Genomic DNA, 25422 nt, shown 5'->3' on the forward strand with positions numbered 1-25422 from the left:
TCCAGACGGTCAAAGGCCTTCTCTGCGTCAACAGAGAGAACAGCTGACGACACTTTAGCTTGAGAGGCGGAGTTGACAATGTGAAGGAGACGTCGCAAATTATCAGACAAAAGCCTTTTTTTAACAAAACCACTTTGATCTGGGTGAATCAGTTTAGGTAAAAACGTTTCAAGACGGCAAGATAATACTTTAGAAAATAGTTTGGCATCTGTATTAATTAAAGAAATAGGGCGCCAATTAGAACACTGGTTTGGATCTTTACCTTTTTTTAATAAAAGAGAGATTAGGGACATATTCACGTCTCTCCCTAAGGAGCCTTTAGATATGGATATATTAATCATCTCAAGTAGTAGCGGGCCTAAGACATCCCAGAACCGCAAATACAATTCTGGGGGAATGCCATCCCACCCTGGAGACTTGCCTTTATTCATAGTTTCCAGAGATGTTTTGAGTTCTTGCAATGATATAGGAGCACCCATTAAACTTGATTCAACTGGTGACAAAACAGAGAGGTTAAGGCCACTTAAAAAGGATTCAATCTCTTCAGAGGGACGCTCGCCTTCTGTAGTATATAAATCATTATAAAATTTTGCAAATCTTGTATTGATTAATTTTGGATCTGTAAGCAGCTCACCATTTTCTGATGTAACAGTAGTAATATTTCCTACAAGATCACTATTGCGTAGTTTGTTGGCCAATATTGGACTCGGTCGACTACCATGAAAGTATTGGTTTACTCTACCTTTATGGATGGAGGATTCTTGATTCTACTGCGCAGGCGCACCAACCGACCTGTAGGAGTCGCTGTCCACAACGCCCGATCACCACCCTTCAGTTTCCCTCCCCGTAATATGGCCAATGTGTATTACTGTGGACGACCAGCTAAACTGAAAGCAATGTGGAGAGCGGGGCTCGAACAGGAGGCTTCCTGTTCGAGTCCAGTCTCCAGCATTCGTTGCGAGCGCCTTGCCCACTGCGCCACGTAGCCGCCCTGACTGAGAGTGAATGTTGTGGCTTCTTGCTATCTTTACAAATACTATATAGGTGGACCTTCTTTGCTAGTCTCTGTCCTCCACACTGACATATCAAGGTAAATAGGGATGCACCGATACGTCTTTTTCAGTCCCGATACCGATACCTGGGCTTTGGGTATCGGCCGATACCGAGTACCGATCCGATACCCATTGTTCAATTAATAAACTGTATGCCTCACTGTGTGGAAGAGACTGGGATCATTCTTTTGTGCAAGGCAACATCAGGCTTGACTTAAAACATTACTTTCCTAACTTAGTGAAAAAAAAAATTGTCATCTGTACATATATATATATTTTGTAATACAATTTTTGTAATACAATTTATTAAAGCATACTTTAAAAAACAAAAACAAAAATGATTGTCTCGATACCCGATCGGGCCGATGTCCGATATCAATATCGGATCGGTGCGTCCCTACTAAATACGGATATGTGTGACTCAAAGCAATTAAGCTTTTACTCTCGGATTCCATATTTTTACCTCTCATGTGCAAAACACACATACCATACTTGAATTCATGTCAACAAGAAATGGCCACAGACTTTCTAGTTTGTTGTCTTATCGTTTTGTACCGGTCTCACTCCATGACACACCGGACCGCATGCCTCGTATATATAATGTGTGTGTCTTTCAGAGTCAACACAGACGGTGCAGGCGATGCAGAGTCTGTCGGGCGAGGGTCCGCTCCCTCTGAGTGTCAACAAGGAGCTGGAGATCAGGAGTCTGAAGAGCGAGATCGACATCCTCAAGACACAGATCGCAGGTCAGTCGTTAACACCTGGATACAAATAAGACGACTTGTAGGAGCAGATCGCATGTCAGTCGCTAGTACGTCTGGATAAAAACAACACGACTTTAGAAACAGATTGCAGGTCAGTCCTGGACACAAACATGACAACTTATAATGGAGACTTAAAACTTTTTCTTGGACTTCTTGAACTATTTGACCTCCTACCTCGACTCTCAGCCATGTTTTCAGAGTGGAGATTATATATATATATATATTTTTTTTTAAAGATTATGTTTTTGGTAGATTTTTATTGGCTTTATTGGACAAGTCTGGCAGAGAGGAAGGATGGGAGGAGATATGGGGGGAGGACATGCGGCAAAGGTCGCCGGGTCCGGGAGTCGAACCCGGGACGGCCGCGTTGCACCGCGGTGTGTTACGTGGTGCGCCACCCTGCCGCCCCCAAGGAGATTACATTTCTGGGGAAATTCTGTTGGAGCTGAACTGTAGCTGCTCAAATACACCATATTCCAGGGATGATCCCACGCCATAGCTTGTTCTCATTATGTATTGCATATATTTAGCATTTCGTTTTTTTTTTAGATTATATATTAGATTAGATTTAGATTATTACTAGATTATATATTGTAACTATATTTATTGTAGGGCAAATACAACTGAGAGGGCATACATACCCTCATCTCGTACCTTGTTGCCCATATGCACATGGTCAGAGTTAATTATATTATATATTGTTTACAGTGCCTTATTATTATTTTTTATTTGTACTTCTCCACTGTACTATAATTCTGTGACCTGTACCTGTATGTCTTCTACTACCTGTACCCCCCCCCCTCCCCCCTCCCCCATGCTGCTACGATGCCTGAATTTCCCCCAAGGGGATCAATAAAGGAATATCTTATCTTAAACTCAAATAATTACACAATTCTCCATGGACATAGAGTCTTCGCAAGAGAGTCCATTATCAGCACAATCCAATGGAGTTTTTAACCTTCACACAAAATTAGGAACTCAGTTCAGACTTTTTTCACGATACACCGTATATGAACGGCACAAATCACATGAAATCAGATTTAGGCCACTTTGATAATGTGGTCCTAATGTATGTTTCCTGAAAGCTAACCCGCCTCTAACGTGTGTGTGTGTTTGTGTGTGTTTGTGTGTCAGATTCGGGCCAGTTGGAGAAGCAGTTGGAGGACGTGTCGTCGGCCCGTCGGGACCTGGAGGACTCGTCTAAACACGTCCGGACTCTGGAGAAACAGATGAAGAGCATCTCGCAGGAGAGAGAAGACATGCACAAGGTACCGGGTCAGGGTGTGTGTTGTTGTTTGTGTGTTTGTTCTCGCCTCCCACTCTCAAGGAAGTGACTACGTTTCTGCTCTTTAACTAAGCTATCTGGTTCAGGTCTCTAACTAAACGCATTTACACATGTCTGAAAACATTTACACAACCTGGTTTCAAAGTGACGTCGCTATATATTAACACGTGTGTATTTAGAGACGTCTTTTTATTAAAAGTGTGATCAACCGTGGGGATAAAAAAAACTCTGATCTCCAGTTTTCAGCTGATCGTCGTGATTCCTGACGCCGTTCCTCCACGTGTTTCCTTGCATGTTGCAGAAAAGTTGACTTGACTTAACCCTTTCACTGCGACAATACACAAGGTTAACCCTTTCACTGCCACATGACAACGTGTTAACCCTTTCACAACCACACTACAGAAGGTTAACCTATCGCTACCACACTACAGACGGTTGACGGTCTGTAGTGTGGTAGTGAAAGGGTTAACCTTCAGTAGTGTGGTAGTGAAAGGGTTAAAGTTTTAATTTAATACTTAAGTCTGTGTTATCTATCCATCCAGATGGGTTTTCAGTGTGGTTTGCCAAGTTTTTGGAGATATCTGCCTTACAGATGTCTGCCGTCACTCCAGTACAATGGAGCTGAATGAACGTGGGGCTCAGAGAGAGAGAGAGAGAGAGAGAGCAGTATCTTATTCCAGAAGTCATGACCCGGTTACTCAAGATAATCCACAGACCTTGTTGTGAGCAGTTTCATATGGGAACTATATATTTTCTACCTAAGTACACCCGTCATACGTTATTCCATGACTCCGTTGTATTGGAGTGATGGCAGACATCTCTAAACGCCGGCAAATCACAAGGAAACTGGATAGATGGCAATCCGGGTAAGAAGTAAAATATGCCTTTTAGAATTGTGTGTGAATTGCCCCTTTTAACCCTTTCATTAACCATCGGTAGTGTGGTAGTGAAAGGGTTAACCTTCTGTAGTGTGGTTGTGAAATGGTTAACCATTTGTCGTGTGGCAGTGAAAGGGTTAACCTTCTGTATTGTCGCAGTGAAAGGGTTAAAGTAGGAGTGCTGATCTGAGGCCAGATAGGCTCATAAGTCACAGTAAGGTGTCTAGTATGTGCATGTGACCTGAGGATCTAGGATCAGTGCTCCCGTTTGCAGACGTGTGATAAAAGAGGGACCCAGGAGCTCAACGCGATGCTTGTACCACAATGTAACTCTTGAGATCCACATGTTTCTTTACTCCTGTGTGTGTTTGGGTCCATGTAGGACCTGATGGAGGCCAGTGAGAAGCTCAAGTCCCAGGCCAAGGAGCTGAAGGAGGCCCACGGCCAGAGGAAGCTCGCCATGCAGGAGTTCTCCGAGCTCAACGAGAAGCTCACTGACCTCAGGTACACACACGCACACACACACACACACACACACACACACACACACACACACACACACACACACACACACACACACACGCCCACACACACACACAACCGGATATGTATCTCCAAAGACATAATCTTAACCAGTTTATACTTTTTAAAATACAATATGTTTCAGAGCGCTTTCCATTTGATAAAACAACAACAGGTAATGGAAGAAATAATTAAATCAAGTGACATGAAAGCAAAGAGTGTTAAAGAATGAAGAGGGCAATCATGAGGGGCAATGAAGAGGGTAATCATGAGGGGCAATGAAGAGGGCAATCATGAGGGGCAATGAAGAGGGCAATCATGAGGGGCAATGAAGAGGGCAATCATGAGGGGCAATGAAGAGGGCAATCATGAGGGCAATCATGAGGGGCAATGAAGAGGGCAATCATGAGGGGCAATGAAGAGGGCAATCATGAGGGGCAATGAAGAGGGCAATCATGAGGGGCAATGAAGAGGGCAATCATGAGGGGCAATGAAGAGGGCAATCATGAGGGGCAATGAAGAGGGCAATCATGAGGGGCAATGACGAGGGCAATCATGAGGGGGAATGAATGGGAGACGATGTCCTTGAAAATCAACACCATTGGAGAAGTCATTGACAAGATGACCATACTGTATGTGCAACACCTACACTTGTCTGTAGAATAGCAATCAACTGCTTAAATATTGTGTTGTAAATAATATTGTATATTGTAAATAAAAAAAATCTAATTTTGATCCAAATCGCTTGAGGCCAAAATCGCTAGCCTCTTTGGTTCTACATCGTCATCCACATGCACCCAAAATATAACACTAACCACTCCCCCCTGCTGCTATGACACATGCATTTCCCAGAGGGGATTAATAAAGGCACACTTGACTTGACTTGACTTTTAAAAGAAAATCTATGGAATGTCATCCGCTGAATGACATTCCAAGTTTAAAATCCCAAAACGCTGTAGCTCAAACGAATACGCCTTGTACTATTACTGGTACAAACTATTTGACATCACACACCATTCATTTAAGAGCTCAAGAGGTCTGCATATTTTCAGAGGTCTCACTTCTTGCAGTCTCTTGATTTAAATTATTATTATTTTTAAAAGCCATTAGTGATCCAGTTATTAAATCCTGGAATGAACTTTGTACTAGGTAGCCAAGCGCTATTAACCAAAGCTCTGCTTACTGGCTGGAGCTGTATGTGTTGCCAGGCATCATTAGCTGATCCAACATTGTGCCATGAAGCATTGGTTCATCTCCGGTGTTGAATGAACATGACGCATCCAGGTAATCTTGGGGGATTTCTCAGGAAGGTGGATACATCCTCTTGTCACCACTAGTAGCACTCAAGTTCAACACTGTTTGACGAAAGGGCGGCTAGGTGGCGCAGTGGGCAAGGCGCTCGCCACCAACGCAGGAGATGCTGGGTTCGAGAAAAAGTAGATAAAAAAAAACACAGTTTGACGAACAAATACCACTTACCCTTAGCTGCCAGAGTTATACCCTTCCTGCTGACTTGTTGTACAACATTTGTAAGTCGCTTTGGATAAAAGCGTCAGCTAAATGTCAAATGTAGATCTGTAGTCTAAACTGTGCTCAAGGTTATTATTAGGTGTGAATAGCAAGACAAGTCGGTGTGAAACAATAGGATCTCTCGCACTATTAAGAGGATTAGATCCACTATTGTGTCTCTACTTATTTATTGCATGGAGGCAATAAATGCATGCCGTACTCTCTGGTACCACACCCATAGCTGCATCGGCAGACTCACTAGTATTATTCATGTATATGAACTAGTGCTGTCAATAGATAAACCATTTTTTTTGCTAATTAATCTCACAATTTTCTGTAATTAATCTAGATAAAAAAATTGCATTTTTCTACTTAAGACCGAAGCTTGTAACAGATATATTTACTTGAGTAAAATCATGGAATTAATGTAAAATCAACACAAAGAAAGTCAAATCAAATAAAATGTATTTATAAGGCCCGACAACACACGTTAATGTCCCCATGGGCCGTACAAGTCTTCTTTAAATAAGTCAAGAAGAAAACATAACAATAAGTCAAGAACAGAACAAGAGCACCATAAGGTCCAACACATTTAAAATAAATGCAAATAAATGAAAGTGTATTTAGATTCAAAGACTATTTTAATAGCTTTTTTTTAATACAGTTTCTCTCCTGTGAAATACAAATGCTCAACAAAACCATCAACATTGACTCAGCTAGGCCTCTTTCTTATATCCGCGGTGCTAACGGAAACAAAAACAACCCAGGCCTATGTTAAAGTGCAGATTGGCTTAGAGGACGATAATGTTTTGTATGAACTACCAGTAATATAAATCATATTAACATCAAAAATGTGTTCCATCTTCATGTCAGATGATTTTCAAAAAGGTGCACGAGTCAATGCAAAAAAAGAACAAGCAAAGATACGGCTGAAAGTTCAGAACGTTGAACATTTTTAACTCCATAGATTAACCTAGATGAATTTTTTTAACGCTTTAAATAATTTAAATTAATCTCAAGTTAAAGCATTAACAGCCCTATGAACAAAACATTGATTTAAATATCAATACCTTGTACCTTACCTAAGCATACAGACACAGTCATTCCTTGGCTGTAGTCACTGAATATTTCCTATAAAATATGAAGAATGAATAATTTCATATTGCTAACAGCCAGTTTGAAATAGACTAGCCTTTACTGTCCTAAATGACTCCTTCTTGACATGTAGCAGTCAGTACTCAGTGGTGTAGATGATGTGCAGTATGGAACGCACCTTTACCCTCCAGCTGCCCACTATCTCACTCTATTCTCTCCCAATGTCAAAATGAAGTGAATATGGTGTGTGTTTTTGGCAATTGCATCCCACATCTCTTTTATTTTTATTTTTATTTATTTTTTTAATCTTTCCCCCCTCCTTTTTCCTCCGTTTTTCTCCCATCCCAATGTTAGTCGTTATGCCAATTCCCACTCCCCTTCCTGGTCGTAGAGCACTCTACCCCCTACAGTCAGTCTGGGAGAGTGGAGGCTATCACATGCTTCCTCCGACACATGTGTAGCCAATCAACGCTTCTTTTCACCTGACAGCGCTGACTCTCACTGAGAGGGTGTAACGTGTGGAAGGATCACACTACCCCCCTTAGATCCTTTCCATACTGAGCAGGCACCCCGACCGAACTGTAGGAGTCGCTGTTTTACAACGACCAGGACCCGCCCACCAGCTTTCCCACCCTCTAAGGGCTTGTGTCCATAGCGGACGTTTTATGAGTTGTCAGCTCCTTCCTGTCATTCATTTCTATGCTGGAGACGCGACAGACTCGCTCCTTTTCCCAGCCCCACGCCTCTTGTTTATGAGCTCTCGGCGGCATGAGCTTTGGGCGGAGCGCTCTCAGCGCATAAAGTTGAAACTAGTTAAACTTTTGGAAAGGAGCGCGCTCATCAAGGTAATCAACGCAGAGAGCTGGGCTCGATACCAGTATCTCCTGCGTTGGTGGCGAGCGCCTTGCCCACTGTGCCACCCAGCTGCCCTCATCCCACATCTCTTAAAGGAACATGCCACCATTATGGAAAACAAGAAGAGAGATACCAATTTCCCCTCTGTGTGTTCAGTAGATGGCGATCTGGCTGCATGCTAGCCTAGCTTAGCACAAATTAATGGAAGCCGATATATGGACCACTAGCTTAAAACTCTGGGAGAGGTGTTTTTGGTCAACAGCTAAGTTAGCTGGTCACAGCAAACATTTTGAAGTAATAATAATAATAATAATAATAAACTTTATTTGTATAGCACCTTTCATACAGAAACTGCAGCTCAAAGTGCTTCACAACAGAAAAAAGACAGGCATAAAATGAGCACATAAAGTGCAGACATATAAAATTAATCACAGTTTTTTACATTAGGATCTAACATCCCAACAGGCCACCTTGTTTATGGTTTGATTCAGTTTTAAATAGACAATAATAAAAAGATTAAGATAAAATAGACAGAGTAAAATAGTGCAATAGTGCAGTGCAATAAAATTGTAGAATAGAATAGATAAAAAATATATATATATTGTCAGATTTCAAATAGGTACACACAGCTGTAACTAATAACCCTAATCTGGAGTGCGCTCCATTTGGCTGTGTATCCCGGCTCACTGGCACCACGCCTCAACAGAACAGACCCATCATTAATGTTATTAGTCACAGCTGTGTGTACCCTGCTATGACACGTCAAAATGTCTGCCGTGATGAAGGTCTATCGTTACCGAACATCAACCCTTACCCCCCCCCCCAGGTAATCTGAGCAGCGTGTGCCATTATCAGCCGCTGTCAATTCTTTCCCACTTCCCGGAAAGTGAATGTTAAAATACATTATGATTGTCTTCCCCCCCCCCCACAGGTCCACCAAGCAGCGTCTGGCCCGCCAGCTACGGGACAAGGAGGAGGAGATGGAGAGCCAGACCCAGAAGGTGGAGGGTTTCCGGCTGGAGGTGCGAAGGGCCGAGAGGGCCAAGAAGGAGGTAGAGTAGAGCCCCCCCCCCCCCCCTCGTGGTTGATGGTGCTTCGCCCCGAACGTGTCTGTGTTTCACTTGTGTTTGGCGTTGTTTAGAATCTTAGGTATTTATGATGTATTCTAGATATTCATATTCATCCAGACATGTGATGCATTTCATAGTAAGAGCGCCGATCCACTATTGCTGAACAACACGCCTGGTCATGTCCTGCGATTCTGCACGGTTTAATTAGAGGTACAGTAGAGCCCGCCACCAACACTGCCAGGGTTGGGGGTTCTAGTCCCTCTCTGGAAGCACCCATGGTAAAAATATAGAGGACTGAAAGACACTTTGGATGAAATTGTCCACCAAATGATATACAGTATAATATCTAATAACCTGAGGGGGATATTGGTCCTGCTCTGGCGCTCCTGCTCCGAGAGGCTTCATGTGTGTGAGACTGTGAGGGTCTCCATCCCATAATCCCTGACCTTTGTGGATGTGCGCCTCCTGTCAGATGGAGGCGCAGGTGGAGGAGCAATCGGCCGAGGCCCAGAAGGAGAGGAAGCTGAGGGAGCGCAACGAGCAGCACAGCAGGCAGCTGGAGGAGGACCTGGAGGGACTGAAGGTACACACACACACAGACACACACACACACAGACACACAGTCAGACACACACACAGACACACACACAGACACAGACACACACACAGACACACACACAGACACACAGACACACACACACAGACACACAGACACACACACAGACACACAGACAGACACACAGACAGACACACAGTCAGACACACAGACACACACACAGACACACACACAGACACACACACAGACACACACACAGACACACAGACACACAGACACAGACACACACACAGACACACAGTCAGACACACACAGTCAGACCATTGGTTAAATGAACACCAACGTCATTGTCTGTCTGCATTGTCTCCTTTTGCTCAAGTAGATCTGCACTCTGTCTCTGCAGTGCACTTATTTTAAATTGTCCACGGTCACAGCCTGCTCATATCATCTACTACTACTACTACTACTACTGACTAACGTTAGAGGTGACAACAACAATGTGACCGAGTGGACATTCTGTCTCTCGTTAAACACTCTGCCAAGTTCGGCTAGTGTATTGAAGCGCAGACACACGCACACAGACACGGGGAGAGAGAACCACATCATCTAAATGGGGAGCATAGTGTAGCTGTGACGGTCCAATACTGCATGATACTGCAGCAGCTCTGTGAGAATGACTTCCTCTAGACTGAATTCAATAGTACAGATCTGTGAGATGCTCATTGGCAGCAGCATGTATAGACATGAACGCACACATGGACGTAACACTGAACTGTAATGTCCATTGTCTAGTCGCTAAGTTGTCCAACAATGTGAACAATATGTCCTTTCTTTCTTTCTTTCTTTCTTTCTTTCTTTCTTTCTTTCTTTCTTTCTTTCTTTCTTTCTTTCTTTCTTTCTTTCTTTCTTTCTTTCTTTCTTTCTTTCTTTCTTTCTTTCTTTCTTTCTATGCTCTTTCGGCCCACCTTCTCTCCTCCTCCATATCCCCCCCCTCGTCTCTTCTTCTCTCCATACCTACCTCCACCCAGCTGAAGCAGACCGGCCTGTCGGCCACCTCCTTCTCGGGGGACCAGTCCCAGGAGGTGGGGCGCCTGCGGGGCGACCTGGAGAAGAAGACGCTCTTGTACGAGGAGGAGCTGGGCCGCCGGGAGACGCAGCACACCGCCGAGCACAAGGCCCTGCGCAAGGAGCTGAGGGACGCCGAGGGTCAACACCTGGCCCTGCAGAAAGAGATCCTGATGCTCAAAGACAAGCTGGAGAAGACTCGAAGAGAGAGGTACGGAGGAGGGAGAGGAGGAAGAGCAGGGATGAGGGAGGAGGAGGAGCAGGGATGAGGAGGAAGAGGGAAGAGGAGTGGGGGAGGAGGAGGAGGAGGAGGGGGGAGGGAAGAAGAGAAAGGCAGGGAGGGAGGATGGGAGGTATTGGGCTGGCAGAGACCAGTGGATGCTGCATGCGTAGAAGATGGTACATGGAAAAAAAGTGGGAAAAGGTTATTTTATCTTATCACCATTCTGCGTGGTCAGTAATTTACCAGTGACTTCAAATACAAAAGAAAAAACGATAATAAGTGACGGATTCTTAGATACGGATGAATCCCCATTCAAAGAGCAATAAGCAATAGCTCAGTCAGCTAACTACGCCCCTTAGCTGTGATATAATAACCATATACCATGGCCTGAAGTGAGCTATTGCTTTTATAAAACTGTAAGAAGAGCAAAGAGCAAAGCATAAAGTCGGATAAAATAATGCAGATATATGAATCAAATCATATCAGAACCTCACGTTCCAATAGGCTTCTGTAATCTGTTACAAAACATGCGTAGAGATAAAAGTTAAAAATAAGTCAAATAATAGCAAGGGTAAAATGAGCAGACATATAAAATCACATTAGGATCTAACATCCCCACAGGCCACCTTGTTTATGGTTTGATTAAGTTTTAGTAGAATAGAAAAGACATAAATGATGAAATGAGCACATAAAGTGCAGACATACTATAAAATCAGTTTTTTTACAGAGCAATAAAATAGTTCTTGATTACTGTTTAACAGTTCAAAGTCGTCTTTACCTTCTATTTTGGTATCCACAGTTTAAAACCTGACAGTCTTCCCTCTTGTTTGATACCCACTTTGACCCTTTGAACCTCCCACTCAGGGCAAACCTCCCTTTCAGGGCGCAGTTCCCCCTCTCAGGGTGCGGTTCTATATATTATGCTCAATGTACCACGGCTATGAACCAGTCAGATTGCTTGATTTGAGCTACACGTTTTATAATTCAATGTATCATTTAGGGAAAATGTAGAAGAGGTCACTCAACACCAGTGTCATAATGTCTGAACTGTCAGTGATATGGTTTGTTTTCTTCTCCATTGTCTCTTTCAGCGATGATTGTCTGAGGTAATCATGGTTACTGTGATAATAATAACCTTAAAGGAGAACTACGAACTGATTTTAAGAATTCATACATGTTATTCCTATGGCCTAAGACAGTTCTCAAATAGTAGTGAACACTGTCCACCCAAATCCAAAAGCTAGAGAGTTAAAACAAAGAAAAGTCTGAAGTTGCTCCATAGACAACACTGACAGCATCCAGTGAATGTTCTGAGTATATGAGTACAGTTTCAGAACTTTATACCAGAGAATATAAAAAACATTCTGTGGGTCCATAAAATCAATCATCTATTTCTCTATGGAGCAGCTTCAGACTTCGTACCTGATGACATCACAAGTATTGAGTCTTACTTCTCTGGTGTCTGGCTTTGGGAGAGAATTGCTCATGTTCACAAATATTGATTGAATTTTCCTAGGCCCTGGAAATAACATTGGAATTCCTGATTTGGTTGGTATTGCCCCTTTAAACGTCTCTAGTATTGAAACCTAACGGTAACCTACCGTTTCCTTTTGGAGCACAGTAGAAACTCTTTGACTGAAGTGCCAAGCCGACCACTCCACCAAAATGATGAGAACATATAATATATGTTATCCTAGTGATTGTTGGAATTTCCTAAGTTATTACGTGTTGATAAACTTATAATATATTATAAATAATAATATTAATAAATAAATACTAATAAAAAAAAACGTTTGGTCCAGAACCACAGTAGGTTTCAGTATTCTGAATATCTCATTCTCCACGAATGACCTTCACTTCATTTCATTCACTTCATACATTTTTGGGGGGGTTTGGATAAAGGAGTTTCTACTGTAACTCGTAGCTTTTCCCTACTAGCTTCAGCAGATACAGTCGATAGCCAGAATCCAAAGCCAAAAGTCAATTATTTTTCCTCATATTTGTGTTTTTGATGGTAGTGTAGACTTGAGTCATCAGCGAATAAAAGCAACTTAACCTCAAGTACTCTCACCATAGACTCTTTAGCGTTCTTGAAAGGAGAAGCCTGCAAGTTTTGTTGCTGTATCCTCTAGCCTAGCGTCCCCAAGCCTTATTCAAACAAATCCAACCGCGGTTATATAATTACATTTCTTTCATACTTGGCTGTATATCCTATTTCTAAGTGCATTAATGTGTTTGGACTTTAATAATAATAATAATAATAATAATAATAATAATAATAATAATAATAATAATAATAATAATAATAATAATAATAATAATAGTGTAATAATAGTGTAATAACCTGTCTTTGTCCTGCGCAATCTTATTTAGACTGTAGAAATAGTCTACGTAGACTAGGCCCCCACACAGAGATATAGAAAGAGTGATAGGTTGAGGTTTGAAGTGGGAGATTAATGTGTGTGCGTGTGTGCGTGTGTGTGTGTGTGTGTGTGTGTGTGTGTGTGTGTCAGTCAAAGCGAGCGTGAGGAGTTTGAGACGGAGCATAAGCAGAAGTATGAGAGGGAGAGGATCCTGCTGTCTGAAGACAACAAGAAGCTGACCAGCGAGCTGGATAAGGTGACACGTACACACACACACACACACACACACATACACACGCACGTGCATGCACTCGCACTTTTGGGGACATTGCATTGACTTTCATTCATTCCCTAGCCCAGGGGTTCCCAATAGGCAGCCTTTTAATTTGGAAAAGTTCTCTTATTATGAAATTCGTAGCGCAGAGAACCTTTATTATGAAACAGGAAAATAAATAGCCCTTGAGTTACACATAGGGGAGCAAATGCTATCCTGCAACTAAACACACATGCAACACATGGTGCAGCTGTCCACCTCAGAGGTGCTGAAAGCGCAACACCGCAACGTGACAGTTTGTGAATTCTGGTCCAACATCGAGTCCAACTTCAAGAACATCAAAAGGCTGGCAATGTTCTTCCTGGCCATGTTTGGATCGACATACACCTGCGAGTCCGGCTTCTCCACAATGAACAAAGAAACAGAATTACGAACGAACACCTCCACCAGTGCCTCCGCCTCGCCACAACATCATATCAGCCCAACTTTCGAAAAGGCCACTTTTCGCATTGACACGCTCTGATTTCCATCCCATGGTTTCTGCTTGATCCAAATATTATTATTTTCTTTTTAAAATAACATTTTGGTTGTTAGACTTGTTTGAAATGTATGCTAATTGTTATGCGTATCTAGTTTCCATTCGGTTAGTAGCCTGTTTTTAGTTGTGTTAAACAAACGAGTGTTGTGCTTCTCTGCCATGGACAATACATTTTTTTATTTCAGGAAAGTCTAGGCCTACGTTAAAGTGTTTCCAGCAGTAGGCTATAATTTAGCAAATTTGATGCTCCTTCATATACTGTAACAAAAAAAACCGAATGGTTATTGAATGTTACATTTGGACTTGCATTTCATGCAACTGAAATGACACGCTGTTCAAAATGAACTTCACGTTTCAAGTTTCAAGTTTCTTTAATATTTGTCATACAGAAGTACAGAATACTTTTATACAAAATGCTTCTTACTGTTACGCTCCAGAGACTGTGCAAGACAAGACAAGTATGAAACAAAACAACATAGTAAAATTAGAAGTAAAAAAATGAGGTCACAGTGTTCAGTTTAGACATATGTACAATGTTCGATGCAGAATAGACGTAGTTACCATACAATATACAATACTGTGCAGTGTACTAATATACAATACTATATAGTGCAAGGCAGAAATGGGACGAGGTGCAATTTAGGTACAATTCACAGTAGGTGTCCGTTCTTCTGCATTTTTAATGAGGGAAGGGTGAGGGGTTGGCCCGCCTAGTAATTTGAATCCTAGAAAGTGGACCAGGGCAGAAAATGAATTGGGAACCCCTGCCCCTAGCCCCTAATCTTAACCTTAAAGCTGCATTAGGCAACTTTGGAGAAATTAGCAAGAGTGAGTTTACCTGCCCAGCAGAAATAGAGCGAGATCGGCATCACTTTTCAAGCCCAAGCCACGCGCAGCAAAGGTTTTCCATATAGACTCCCAGAGGCATCGACAGCTTTCGTTTTTGCACATTGTGTTACTCTTTGACGAGGGACACGGTGGTGGTCTTACATTTACGATGCCACCCTGGGAACACCACTTGGCAGGCCAAACACATCTGATTGGCCAAAAACAACAGCTTCCTGCACCAATAACCAATCAGAGGTGTGTGGCCTGACAAGTGGTGTTCGTGGGGCCACATTGAAAAACATGAGACCACCATTGTGTGCCTTGTCAAGAAGTACACGCAACGTGCAAATCAGAGACTAGGAAATATTTACTAAATAAATAGCTGTGAAATAAATACTCTGGGAGTTTCCTTTGTTGCAAGTGCATGGGTGTGAAAAGTGATAAGATAAGATATTTCTTTATTGATCTCCTTGGGGGAAATTCTGTATCATAGCAGCATGGGGGAGGGGGGAGGGGAGGTACAGGTAGTAGAAGACATACAGGTACAGGTCACAGAATTATAGTACAGTGGAGAAGTAAATAGAATAAAAAGGCAGTGTAAACAATATACAATATAATTTACTCTGGACATGCGCATATGGGCAACAAGGTGTGAGATGAGGGTATGTATGCCCTCTGTTATTTTGCCCTACAATAAATATAGTTACAATATATAATCTAATAATCTAAATCTAATCTAATATATAACAAACAAAAAAACGAAATGCTAGAATGCTAAATATATGCAATGTATAATCTAACAATCCAATAGTCTAAATCGAATCTAATATATAATCTAAAAATGCTAAATATAAGATGCAGATCTTGCTCTATTTCTGCTGGGCAGGTAAACTCACTTGTTTCTCTGAAGTTGTCTACTGCAGCTTTAATAATACATTTTCCAAACTGGGGGCGGTGCTTTTGTCTCCAATGAATCAACTGGTCTCTAGTCTGAAATGTGTCCCCAAAGTCAGAAACACTCACACAAGCACATACATATGATTTATTTCTAGTGCGTCCACATACATTACAAACAGGCCAGGGGCTGAACATTGTTAATACAATCTTATATACAGTGACCTTTCAGTTCCATATGTGCTCAATTGTCAGGTTTGATACTGTACATTGTACAATAACACTTTGGCAGATAGCACAGTAAGAGCTTACTTCACTCACTCACTCACTCACTCACTCACTCACTCACTCACTCACTCACTCACTCACTCACTCACTCACTCACTCACTCACTCACTCACTCACTCACTCCAGTGTTTCCCCTGAAAAAAAATTCAACAGCGGTGCTGTGCTGCGCGCACTCTGCCGGAATCCATATTTGTGCGTGCGCACGTGCCGCCGGAATCCATATTAGCGCACGCTGCCGGAGAAATAACTTAAAACTACCTTAGAATTGTTCGAGAGGTTATTGATGTTCATGTTCATGGAGTCATGTGCGTGTGAATTTGCTAGGATGTTTTTGGTGTGTCCGCTGACACTAGAAGTGCTCTGGAGGCACAGGTAGCTGCATTATACATATTTGTACACTGCTAAAAAATAAATCTTATCAAGTGAAAATATCTTATTGAGTCTCATATTGAGTAGAATTATCTTGAATTATCTTATTCCACAGATAATTTTGTTTATTTTCTTTCTTGATTTTGGTCAATGTAATCTTGTTTTGAGAAAATGTTAATCTTGTTAATCTAAGATTAAATTGACCAAAATTAGAAAAAAAGCTAAATTATCTGCCAGTGGGATAAGATAATTCTACTCAATATAGACTTATTGTACCAAATACAAGATATGTTCACTTGATAAGATACATATTTTTTGCAGTGTAGTTGTAATCAAAGTAAATGTCAAGAATGATTAATGACATGCCTCAACACTTGTACACTATTTGTATTGAACATAGATATAGATGATTTAATAGATAATATAAATACTAACATACTAACTGTCTAACATACACAAATCATAACACTACAACAGCCCAAATGAAATGATAAAAAAAATAATAATAATAATATTATAATATATATATATTTTCTTTAATAGTCTAGTTCATAGAAGCGGCGGTCCTAATTCATGCATATAAGGGAAACACTGCACTCACTCACTCACTCACTCACTCACTCACTCACTCACTCACTCACTCACTCACTCACTCACTCACAAACACACACACTAAAATGCTGGTAATTCGCATGTCACATTAATCACACTCAAATTTTATGTAAAATACTTAGTCACAGACACCACAATGCCTAACCCCAGACAACCCCTTCTAAGTCATACTGAATACTATCATTACCCCCTGGCAAGACCAGCTCAATCACCGTTCAGTATCCCTCTCTAAGATAAATAAATAAACAAGTCGTCGGTTTGCCTCCTACACACTGCAATGGAATGCAGTTTACACTTCTGTAAACAGAAGATGTGTCCTTAAGTCAACGAGGCCGGTTAAATGAAGTTGAAATAACAAAATGGACTTTGATTTGCCTGCTGTCTTTCATTCCATATGTCAAGAGGAGCGTCTCCCTCCCCCTTCCTCCTTCTAAGAAATTATTTGGTTTGGGAGCATCCAACTAGCCAACGTCCAAGCACAGTTTAAATCAGATTACACAGTTTACGCTCTCCTCTGTTGACCTTGGAAAGAGCGGGAAAATACGGGGGAATTGGGGGGTGGCTTGGACATTGGATGTTAGATGTTGGATGCTCCCAAACCAAATAATTTCTTAGAAGGAGGAAGGGGGAGGGAGACGAATATAAGACCCCTGGCTGCTTGTTTGTCTCTTTTTTTTGCGGTCCGTGTTATGAAGTTGGAATATAATGCCACGACGGACGGGGGAAACAGGGACCACATGTGGACACGGGGTGCCAACGGAGAGACGCAGTAACGTCTCACTTTGTTACTACTACATAGAAAAGAGCTGGGGTTTATTTTTTTATAAACCAATGCAGGCGGATTGGATTAAGTCGGAATGTGTTTCTGGGTTTTTGTTATTTCCTACTTTCTTCAACCAGGCACGTTGACTTAAAGGAGCACTTCACAAATTATGATTTATTTTGCACATAATCTCACCCATGTCCCCAAACTCTACACCATGAAAGTATGTAGATGAAAAAAGTCTAATAGGGACCGCTACCATATCATTTCATAGAGCTGGAATTAACACACAGATTCCATGTCCCCTATTCCAAATAATTTACTGTTAAAAACTCAAACTAAAGGGGTGGTCATCGATTTTCAAATAGAATAATCAAATAATTTATGTGAATATCGTTTTGTCTAAAATGTTTTCTTAATTTTCCCCTTGTTTTTACCGGCAACTACACGGTGTAGTGTATTGAGAGGGGACCGTATTAATTGTTACACTGCTGTTCGGCATGCTGGGTACAGCTCGCTAGCTAGCCAGGTAGCATATCAGTCTGTTAACAGCTGGGACAGACTGGAACAGAAAAGAAAGTGTTACAATGTTACATTGTAGCAACAGTTTGTACATTTGCTCACACATTTCAAGCATCAGTGATGTAATGTTACGAATGAATGCTTTTGTTTCCCGAAATACGCTAGCCTGGTCCGACTCCCAAATATCTAGCGGTTAGCAATGACAGCAGCCAGCTAGATCGCTTGTTGGATTATCTTATTATTAAAACATTATTAGATTATTAAAACAAAACCATACGTTAACGTGGAAGCATCAACGATGTAACTTTCCTGGAAATAACGTTGGCCTGCTGCCCATCCCTAACACACACACGCACGCGTACGCACACACTTATGCCTGGAAGCTGGCCAATAAAATCACCACTGGAGCTGTTTGGGGGGGGGGGGGGGGGGGGGGGGGGTAATTTCAACAGTGGTTGTAGAGGGAGGGGGTTGTAGGTTCACATTCCCCTGCTCAGATTTGCCCGTCCGGTTTGGGGAATCTAACTGGCTACCTTTCAGTCACAAGGCCACTTCTTTAACCCCCTACCATGACACACTATCCCCCCATGAACCTAAAAAAAGAAACCACCATTATCTGTTGTCATGCTGTAGAATCGAAGAGAGAAAAGAGAAGGAACAGCCCACCTTCATTGAGAGTTTAATGTCTTCCTGTTGATGGAGTGAGATCGATGAGAGATATTAAGAAATAGGGAGATGAGGGGAAAATAACCCACGGTTCTTCTGGCATGGAGCTCAGGCCGGCCAGGGCCCTGGATGAGAGGTTCTCCTGGCATGGAGCTCAGGCCGGCCAGGGCCCTGGATGAGAGGTTCTCCTGGCATGGAGCTCAGGCCGGCCAGGGCCCTGGATGAGAGGTTCTCCTGGCATGGAGCTCAGGCCGGCCAGGGCCCTGGATGAGAGGTTCTCCTGGCATGGAGCTCAGGCCGGCCAGGGCCCTGGATGAGAGGTTCTCCTGGCATGGAGCTCAGGCCGGCCAGGGCCCTGGATGAGAGGTTCTTCTGGCATGGAGCTCAGGCCGGCCAGGGCCCTGGATGAGAGGTTCTCCTGGCATGGAGCTCAGGCCGGCCAGGGCCCTGGATGAGAGGTTCTCCTGGCATGGAGCTCAGGCCGGCCAGGGCCCTGGATGAGAGGTTCTCCTGGCATGGAGCTCAGGCCGGCCAGGGCCCTGGATGAGAGGTTCTCCTGGCATGGAGCTCAGGCCGGCCAGGGCCCTGGATGAGAGGTTCTCCTGGCATGGAGCTCTGGATGCAGATTTTCTTTTTTTCCTTTTTTTTTTTTTTTTTTAAGATGTAAGATTCCTCACCGCTATTCCGTCTCTGAGCATGGAAAGATACATTTGAAACGGCGTTGGCGGAGTAACATATTCCATACATCCATGTCAGTGTTCGTTAGTCCGGGGGGAAAATTACAGTCGAATGCTGTAGGAAAAAAAAGAAAGGCGAGGAGCGGTTGATTTACATGACTGTGCTGCTTAGGGATGTTTCCACTTGTTAGTAGGCTGTTAAAAAAAAAAGTGTGGCGTTTAGTAAATCAAAACACACCTCGAAGTTAAAGTTCAAATATTTCCGACTATATTGAAAGGTGTTTATTTCCCGAGCGCTGGTGTGTTTGTGTTCCACTTCGAAACAGCGTTTCTGTCTCCCCACACGTATGTGCCACACTGTTTGTCACACGGAGTGTGATTCACTACCGGGGAGTCGTTTCTACCAAAACATTCTCCCCGCAGCTGGGTCACGTGGGCTGGACGATAGCATGTCTATGTAAGGACGGCCGGGGGATCGAGAGAAAAGGTTGCGTGTCGCACGTTAACCTCGTAGCCTCCGCGCAGAACGTTTATTTATTTAAGCCAACATGTCTGCGTGTATCCCACGCACCCTAGGAAGACTATAGGGAGGTGTAGTGGTGACGTCATTGCCATTTTTCGTGTTCCACCCTCTGTCCAACGCAATGTATTTCCCCATTGCCCATTTTCTAAATCGTCTCGGTTTAAAACAAATAAAGCATTAACATTTGCATGGTGTACCTTTCTGTGCGTATTCATTCACAATCTATAGCTCAACAGGAATATATTCGCAATTAATCATAAAAAAAATCGCTACCAGCCGGCACCTCTCCTTCAATGAAGCACTTGCCTCTTATTCCTTAGGATTTATTTACACCCGATCTTTGCCATTACTGCACTTGGATAGGAAGTTAAAGTACCAAATACTGGTCTAAATGTGACTTTTAGCCCATTTTACTAATCAGCACACAGGTTTGGAGTATCTAAAGGAACACGCCAACTTTTTGGGAAATTTGCTTATTTGCCATCTACCCTGGAGTTAGACAAGCAGATACCCTTTTCGTCTCTGTGCTGCATTAGGCTTAGGGAACAGCCGCACCGTTAGCCTAGCTTAGCGTCATTCACTGGAAGTAGGTGTGCCAGTGTAGCCTAGTTCCCAACAGTCACGAAATACACTCCAAATACAACTCCAAAACGTTCCTGTAAACATGTTGTGACCTGTGTATTTACCACGTGGAGAAATACAAAAAAATAATGATTTCCGTTTTCTAAGCAGATATATACTCTGATTTCTTTTGCCGAACCACTGCTGCCTGGGCGCAGTGATTTCATCACCTCAAAAGCCCTGTTAAAAAAAAAAAAAAACAGGTCTTTTTTAAGGTGATGAAATCACTGCAATTTATTTCTCCACGTGGTAAATACACGGGTCACAACATGTTTACAGGAACGTTTTGGAGTTGTATTTGGAGTGTATTTCGTGACTAGGCTCCACTGGCACACCTACTTCCAGTGAACATCTTTAACATCAATGCAAACGTTGTTTTTGCTTTGGTCTGGTCCGGCCTCAGTGTCGTCTCCTCGCTCGCTGGTCTGACCCGCGCTGTGGTGACATGTGTGTCTGTGTGAACTACTGTACCTCTCAGAGCTTCTTTTTCATTGTCCTTTCCAAGAATTCTGATTCAGATTCAGTTTTATTGTTGCATCTTGTCATATTCACGTACAAAAAGAGCAACATTCTTGGGTCTCGCCCCCTCGACCTACAGCATGTCAATAAAATACACAATAGAATACATACCGTACTTTTCGGACTATAAGCCGCGGCTTTTCCCCCCATTTTTCGACCCTGCGGCTTATATAACGGTGCGGCTTATATGTGACTCGACGTGACCAAACCCGAAAATGTAAAAATCTAAATATTGCTTTTTTGACGGCATTGAAATGTTATTTATCTGTTCCCTTATTTGCTAAACTTAATACAACTTGTAAATGGGTTAATTCTTGTTATTTGTCCGACAGTATTGTGTCCCAATGCTAATTACATATGGTAATTAAACATTAAAACACCTGCGGCTTATAGTCCAGTGCGGCTTATATATGTACACATCATTCAATTTAGCTGCTGCGGCTTATAGTCAGGTGCGGCTTATAGTGCGAAAAGTACGGTACGAAAAAACGCAATAAAAACCAGCATAATAGTGATTTAAGAAAAGGTGACAGTGCTGAGAGTGGTGATATAAAAAGTGCAACAGTAGAATACAATTTACATACATAATAACAGTGTATCAATACTGCGGAAGTGTGATGGGATTGGTGTTCCAGAACTCTGCAGCTCTAATCGAGAAGGCTGATTTACTAAATGCGCTTTTCCTTCCCGGGATGATGACATTTCCCTCCTATTACTGTTCTGGTGAACCTGCTGCTTTCTGTTAAGAACTGTGAGAGAGGTGGTGGGGCCAGACCGTGTTGGATTTTAAATATCTCTTGAGTTTTGGCATGTTTTCCCAGCTTAGCAGGGCACGTTTTTTGAGGATGGTACAGTGGTGGTGGCGAAATGGTTTCTTGTCCAACACCTTCCGGGCCTGTTTATGAACTGAATGAATTGGTGTCAAGGTGGTTCTACAGGTCTGAGACCAGCTGGTTCTACACTATGTCTATTGGAGATTTAACACACAACAGCACACAGTTCACGTTCTCTTGGAGATTTAACACACAACAGCACACAGTTTACTTTAAACTTTTTTGAAGCATTTTCAATATTCAATATTCTTGTGACCCAAACACTGATTTGGGAGATTATTGTGTTGCCAAACAGGACAAAAACAATCTTGCTTGTAGAATGCTGCACTACTAGCCTACTGTTTCTTCAACATGTCTGTCAATATGGACCTGAGAAGACTCTGGCTTCACCCATTATAATCTTCCCAAGACTCACACTTTGTATAACACAATGCAGTAGGTTAGACGTCATGACAACACTTTGTATAAAACAATGCTGTAGGTTAGACGTCATGACAACACTTTGTATAAAACAATGCAGTAGGTTAGACGTCATGACAACACTCTGTATAAAACAATGCAGTAGGTTAGACGTCATGACAACACTTTGTATAAAACAATGCAGTAGGTTAGACGTCATGACAACACTTTGTATAAAACAATGCAGTAGGTTAGACGTCATGACACAACACTTTGTATAAAACAATGCAGTAGGTTAGACGTCATGACAACACTTTGTATAAAACAATGCTGTAGGTTAGACGTCATGACAACACTTTGTATAAAACAATGCAGTAGGTTAGACGTCATGACAACACTCTGTATAAAACAATGCAGTAGGTTAGACGTCATGACAACACTTTGTATAAAACAATGCAGTAGGTTAGACGTCATGACAACACTTTGTATAAAACAATGCAGTAGGTTAGACGTCATGACACAACACTTTGTATAAAACAATGCAGTAGGTTAGACGTCATGACAACACTTTGTATAAAACAATGCAGTAGGTTAGACGTCATGACAACACTTTGTATAAAACAATGCAGTAGGTTAGACGTCATGACAACACTTTGTATAAAACAATGCAGTAGGTTAGACGTCATGACAACACTCTGTATAAAACAATGCAGTAGGTTAGACGTCATGACAACACTTTGTATATAACACAATGCAGTAGGTTAGACGTCATGACAACACTTTGTATAAAACAATGCTGTAGGTTAGACGTCATGACACAACACTTTGTATAAAACAATGCAGTAGGTTAGCCTTCATGACACAACATTCTGTATAAAACAATGCTGTAGGTTAGACGTCATGACAACACTTTGTATAAAACAATGCAGTAGGTTAGACGTCATGACAACACTTTGTATAAAACAATGCAGTAGGTTAGCCTTCATGACACAACACTTTGTATAAAACAATGCAGTAGGTTAGCCTTCATGACACAACACTTTGTATAACGATCTGACACTCTTCTCTGTCTCTCTCTCTCTCTGCAGATGACCAGTATCTGTGAGAAGATGACCAGCAGCAACAGGCAGCTGGAGGATGAGATGAGGGAGCTGTCTGATAAGAAGGAGAGCGTGGCTCACTGGGAGGCGCAGATCACTGAGATCATCCAGTGGTGAGACACACACACGCTCACTCTCTCACACTCACACACGTGTGTGCATATACACATACATCTACAATAAAACATCTACATTTTCACACACGCAAACTCAAACACACGTGTGCAGACACACACCCCTACACTTAAATACATATACGCACCCAAAAACTGACACATGCATCCACACACACACACACACACACACGCACACGCACACGCACACTCACACACTCACACATGAATGGATACCTAATATACATAATAATGAAGATACACATAGTTAACTGACACCTACAGTACATACATATATATATATATATATGTATCACAGTGCATACCAAGGCACACCTCAAAGGAGCATCCATCCATTTAAAATAATTTATTGAATCAGCAGATCAAATCACACAGTCATAGGATTCAAATATCACAGGGTTTCAACACGCGCGCACACACACGCGCGCACATACCTAACACCATGTTCAGCGCTGTATCGGGTTTGGCTGTAAAATAAACCTACAACAATTTCCACATAGCTTAAGATCACAGGATTGCTTGACCCTCCCATCCGCTCACATCTCTGTAACAGCTGACACCAGACCAGCTGCTGCGACTCTCCTCTCTCCGACAAGCCTGCAGTCTTCACATAGCGAGCATACCACACACGCGCACACACACACACACACACACACACACACACACACACACACACACACACACACACACACATTCCAAACATACACATTTGGCTGGGAATTCATGGTTAAAATGATTCTGCAGTTAATGTTGACCCCTGGTGGAGGTTCTGTGTTACTGCAGTGGAGAAAAGCAGGAAGTAGTAGTCGGCATGGTTGTGTAGAACAGTGGTCCTCAACCTTTCTGAAGTGTGGCCCCTAAAAACAGAGGGATGCCTAGGCTATCTGTGACCCTCCTACATGGTCAACATAGACAGAATGGGGAGCTTGGGTTTGTATTTCCTCTTTTCAGTCTATTTCATTTGATTAATGATTGGCGGAGTACTGTGTAGACTTTAATGTCCTTAATTTCAAGGGAAAGAAAAGCATAATACCAAAAGTTATAAACATGATGATGGATTTGTATATCTGTTCACAAACTCTCCAAATCATCACTTGACCTCTTGGGGGATCCTCCATATTGAGAAGCACAGGGTTAGAGTCATGTGAGAAAAACCAGACATTATGTACAGTGTTTGCATTGGAGTTTTGCGCTTTATTCCCAACAGGACACGGCGTACTGGGTGTGCTAGTGTGTGTATTAGGCTCGTTAATGTGTGTGTGTGTATTGGGATAGTGTGTGCACTGTAGTAGTCTAATTCTTGTGTTACGGTGCAGTTTGTGATATTTGCTCCTTCAGTTGTTTGTGTTTGCTGTGTTAAGAGTCTATTTGAGTTCACGCTGTCATGCAGGCTACCTGCAGGCTGTGTGTGTGTGTGGGTGTGTGTGTGTGGGTGTGTGTGATGATGTGTTGGAAATCACTTCAAGCTACAACAGTGAGCTATGTTCTTTGTGGCTGGGTGTATGTGTTCTTATTCTTGCACCAAATGTCCTCACAAGGAAAAGAAGACAAAGATAATCTCAAATAAGGTCATTTTGTCCATCCTCATTTAAAAAAAAAGGGTACATTTTAGGGAGTTATCATCC

At 42.3% G+C, this 25422-nt stretch overlaps 1 protein-coding gene across 1 annotated transcript in view; it reads left to right on the forward strand.

Annotated features, from left to right (window-relative positions):
* cdc42bpab (CDC42 binding protein kinase alpha (DMPK-like) b) overlaps positions 1-25422 on the forward strand; it is a 198592-nt gene that overhangs the window by 118926 nt on the left and 54244 nt on the right. The window contains 8 exon segments of the mRNA XM_084313821.1: positions 1670-1798; positions 2951-3084; positions 4362-4483; positions 8892-9012; positions 9503-9613; positions 10615-10862; positions 13388-13493; positions 23652-23776. Coding sequence (XP_084169947.1) covers positions 1670-1798; positions 2951-3084; positions 4362-4483; positions 8892-9012; positions 9503-9613; positions 10615-10862; positions 13388-13493; positions 23652-23776 — 1096 coding nt within the window.

The sequence above is a fragment of the Notolepis coatsorum genome, assembly GCF_963971535.1.
Source record: "Notolepis coatsorum genome assembly, chromosome: 5".
In the NCBI taxonomy this organism is placed as follows: domain Eukaryota; kingdom Metazoa; phylum Chordata; class Actinopteri; order Aulopiformes; family Paralepididae; genus Notolepis; species Notolepis coatsorum.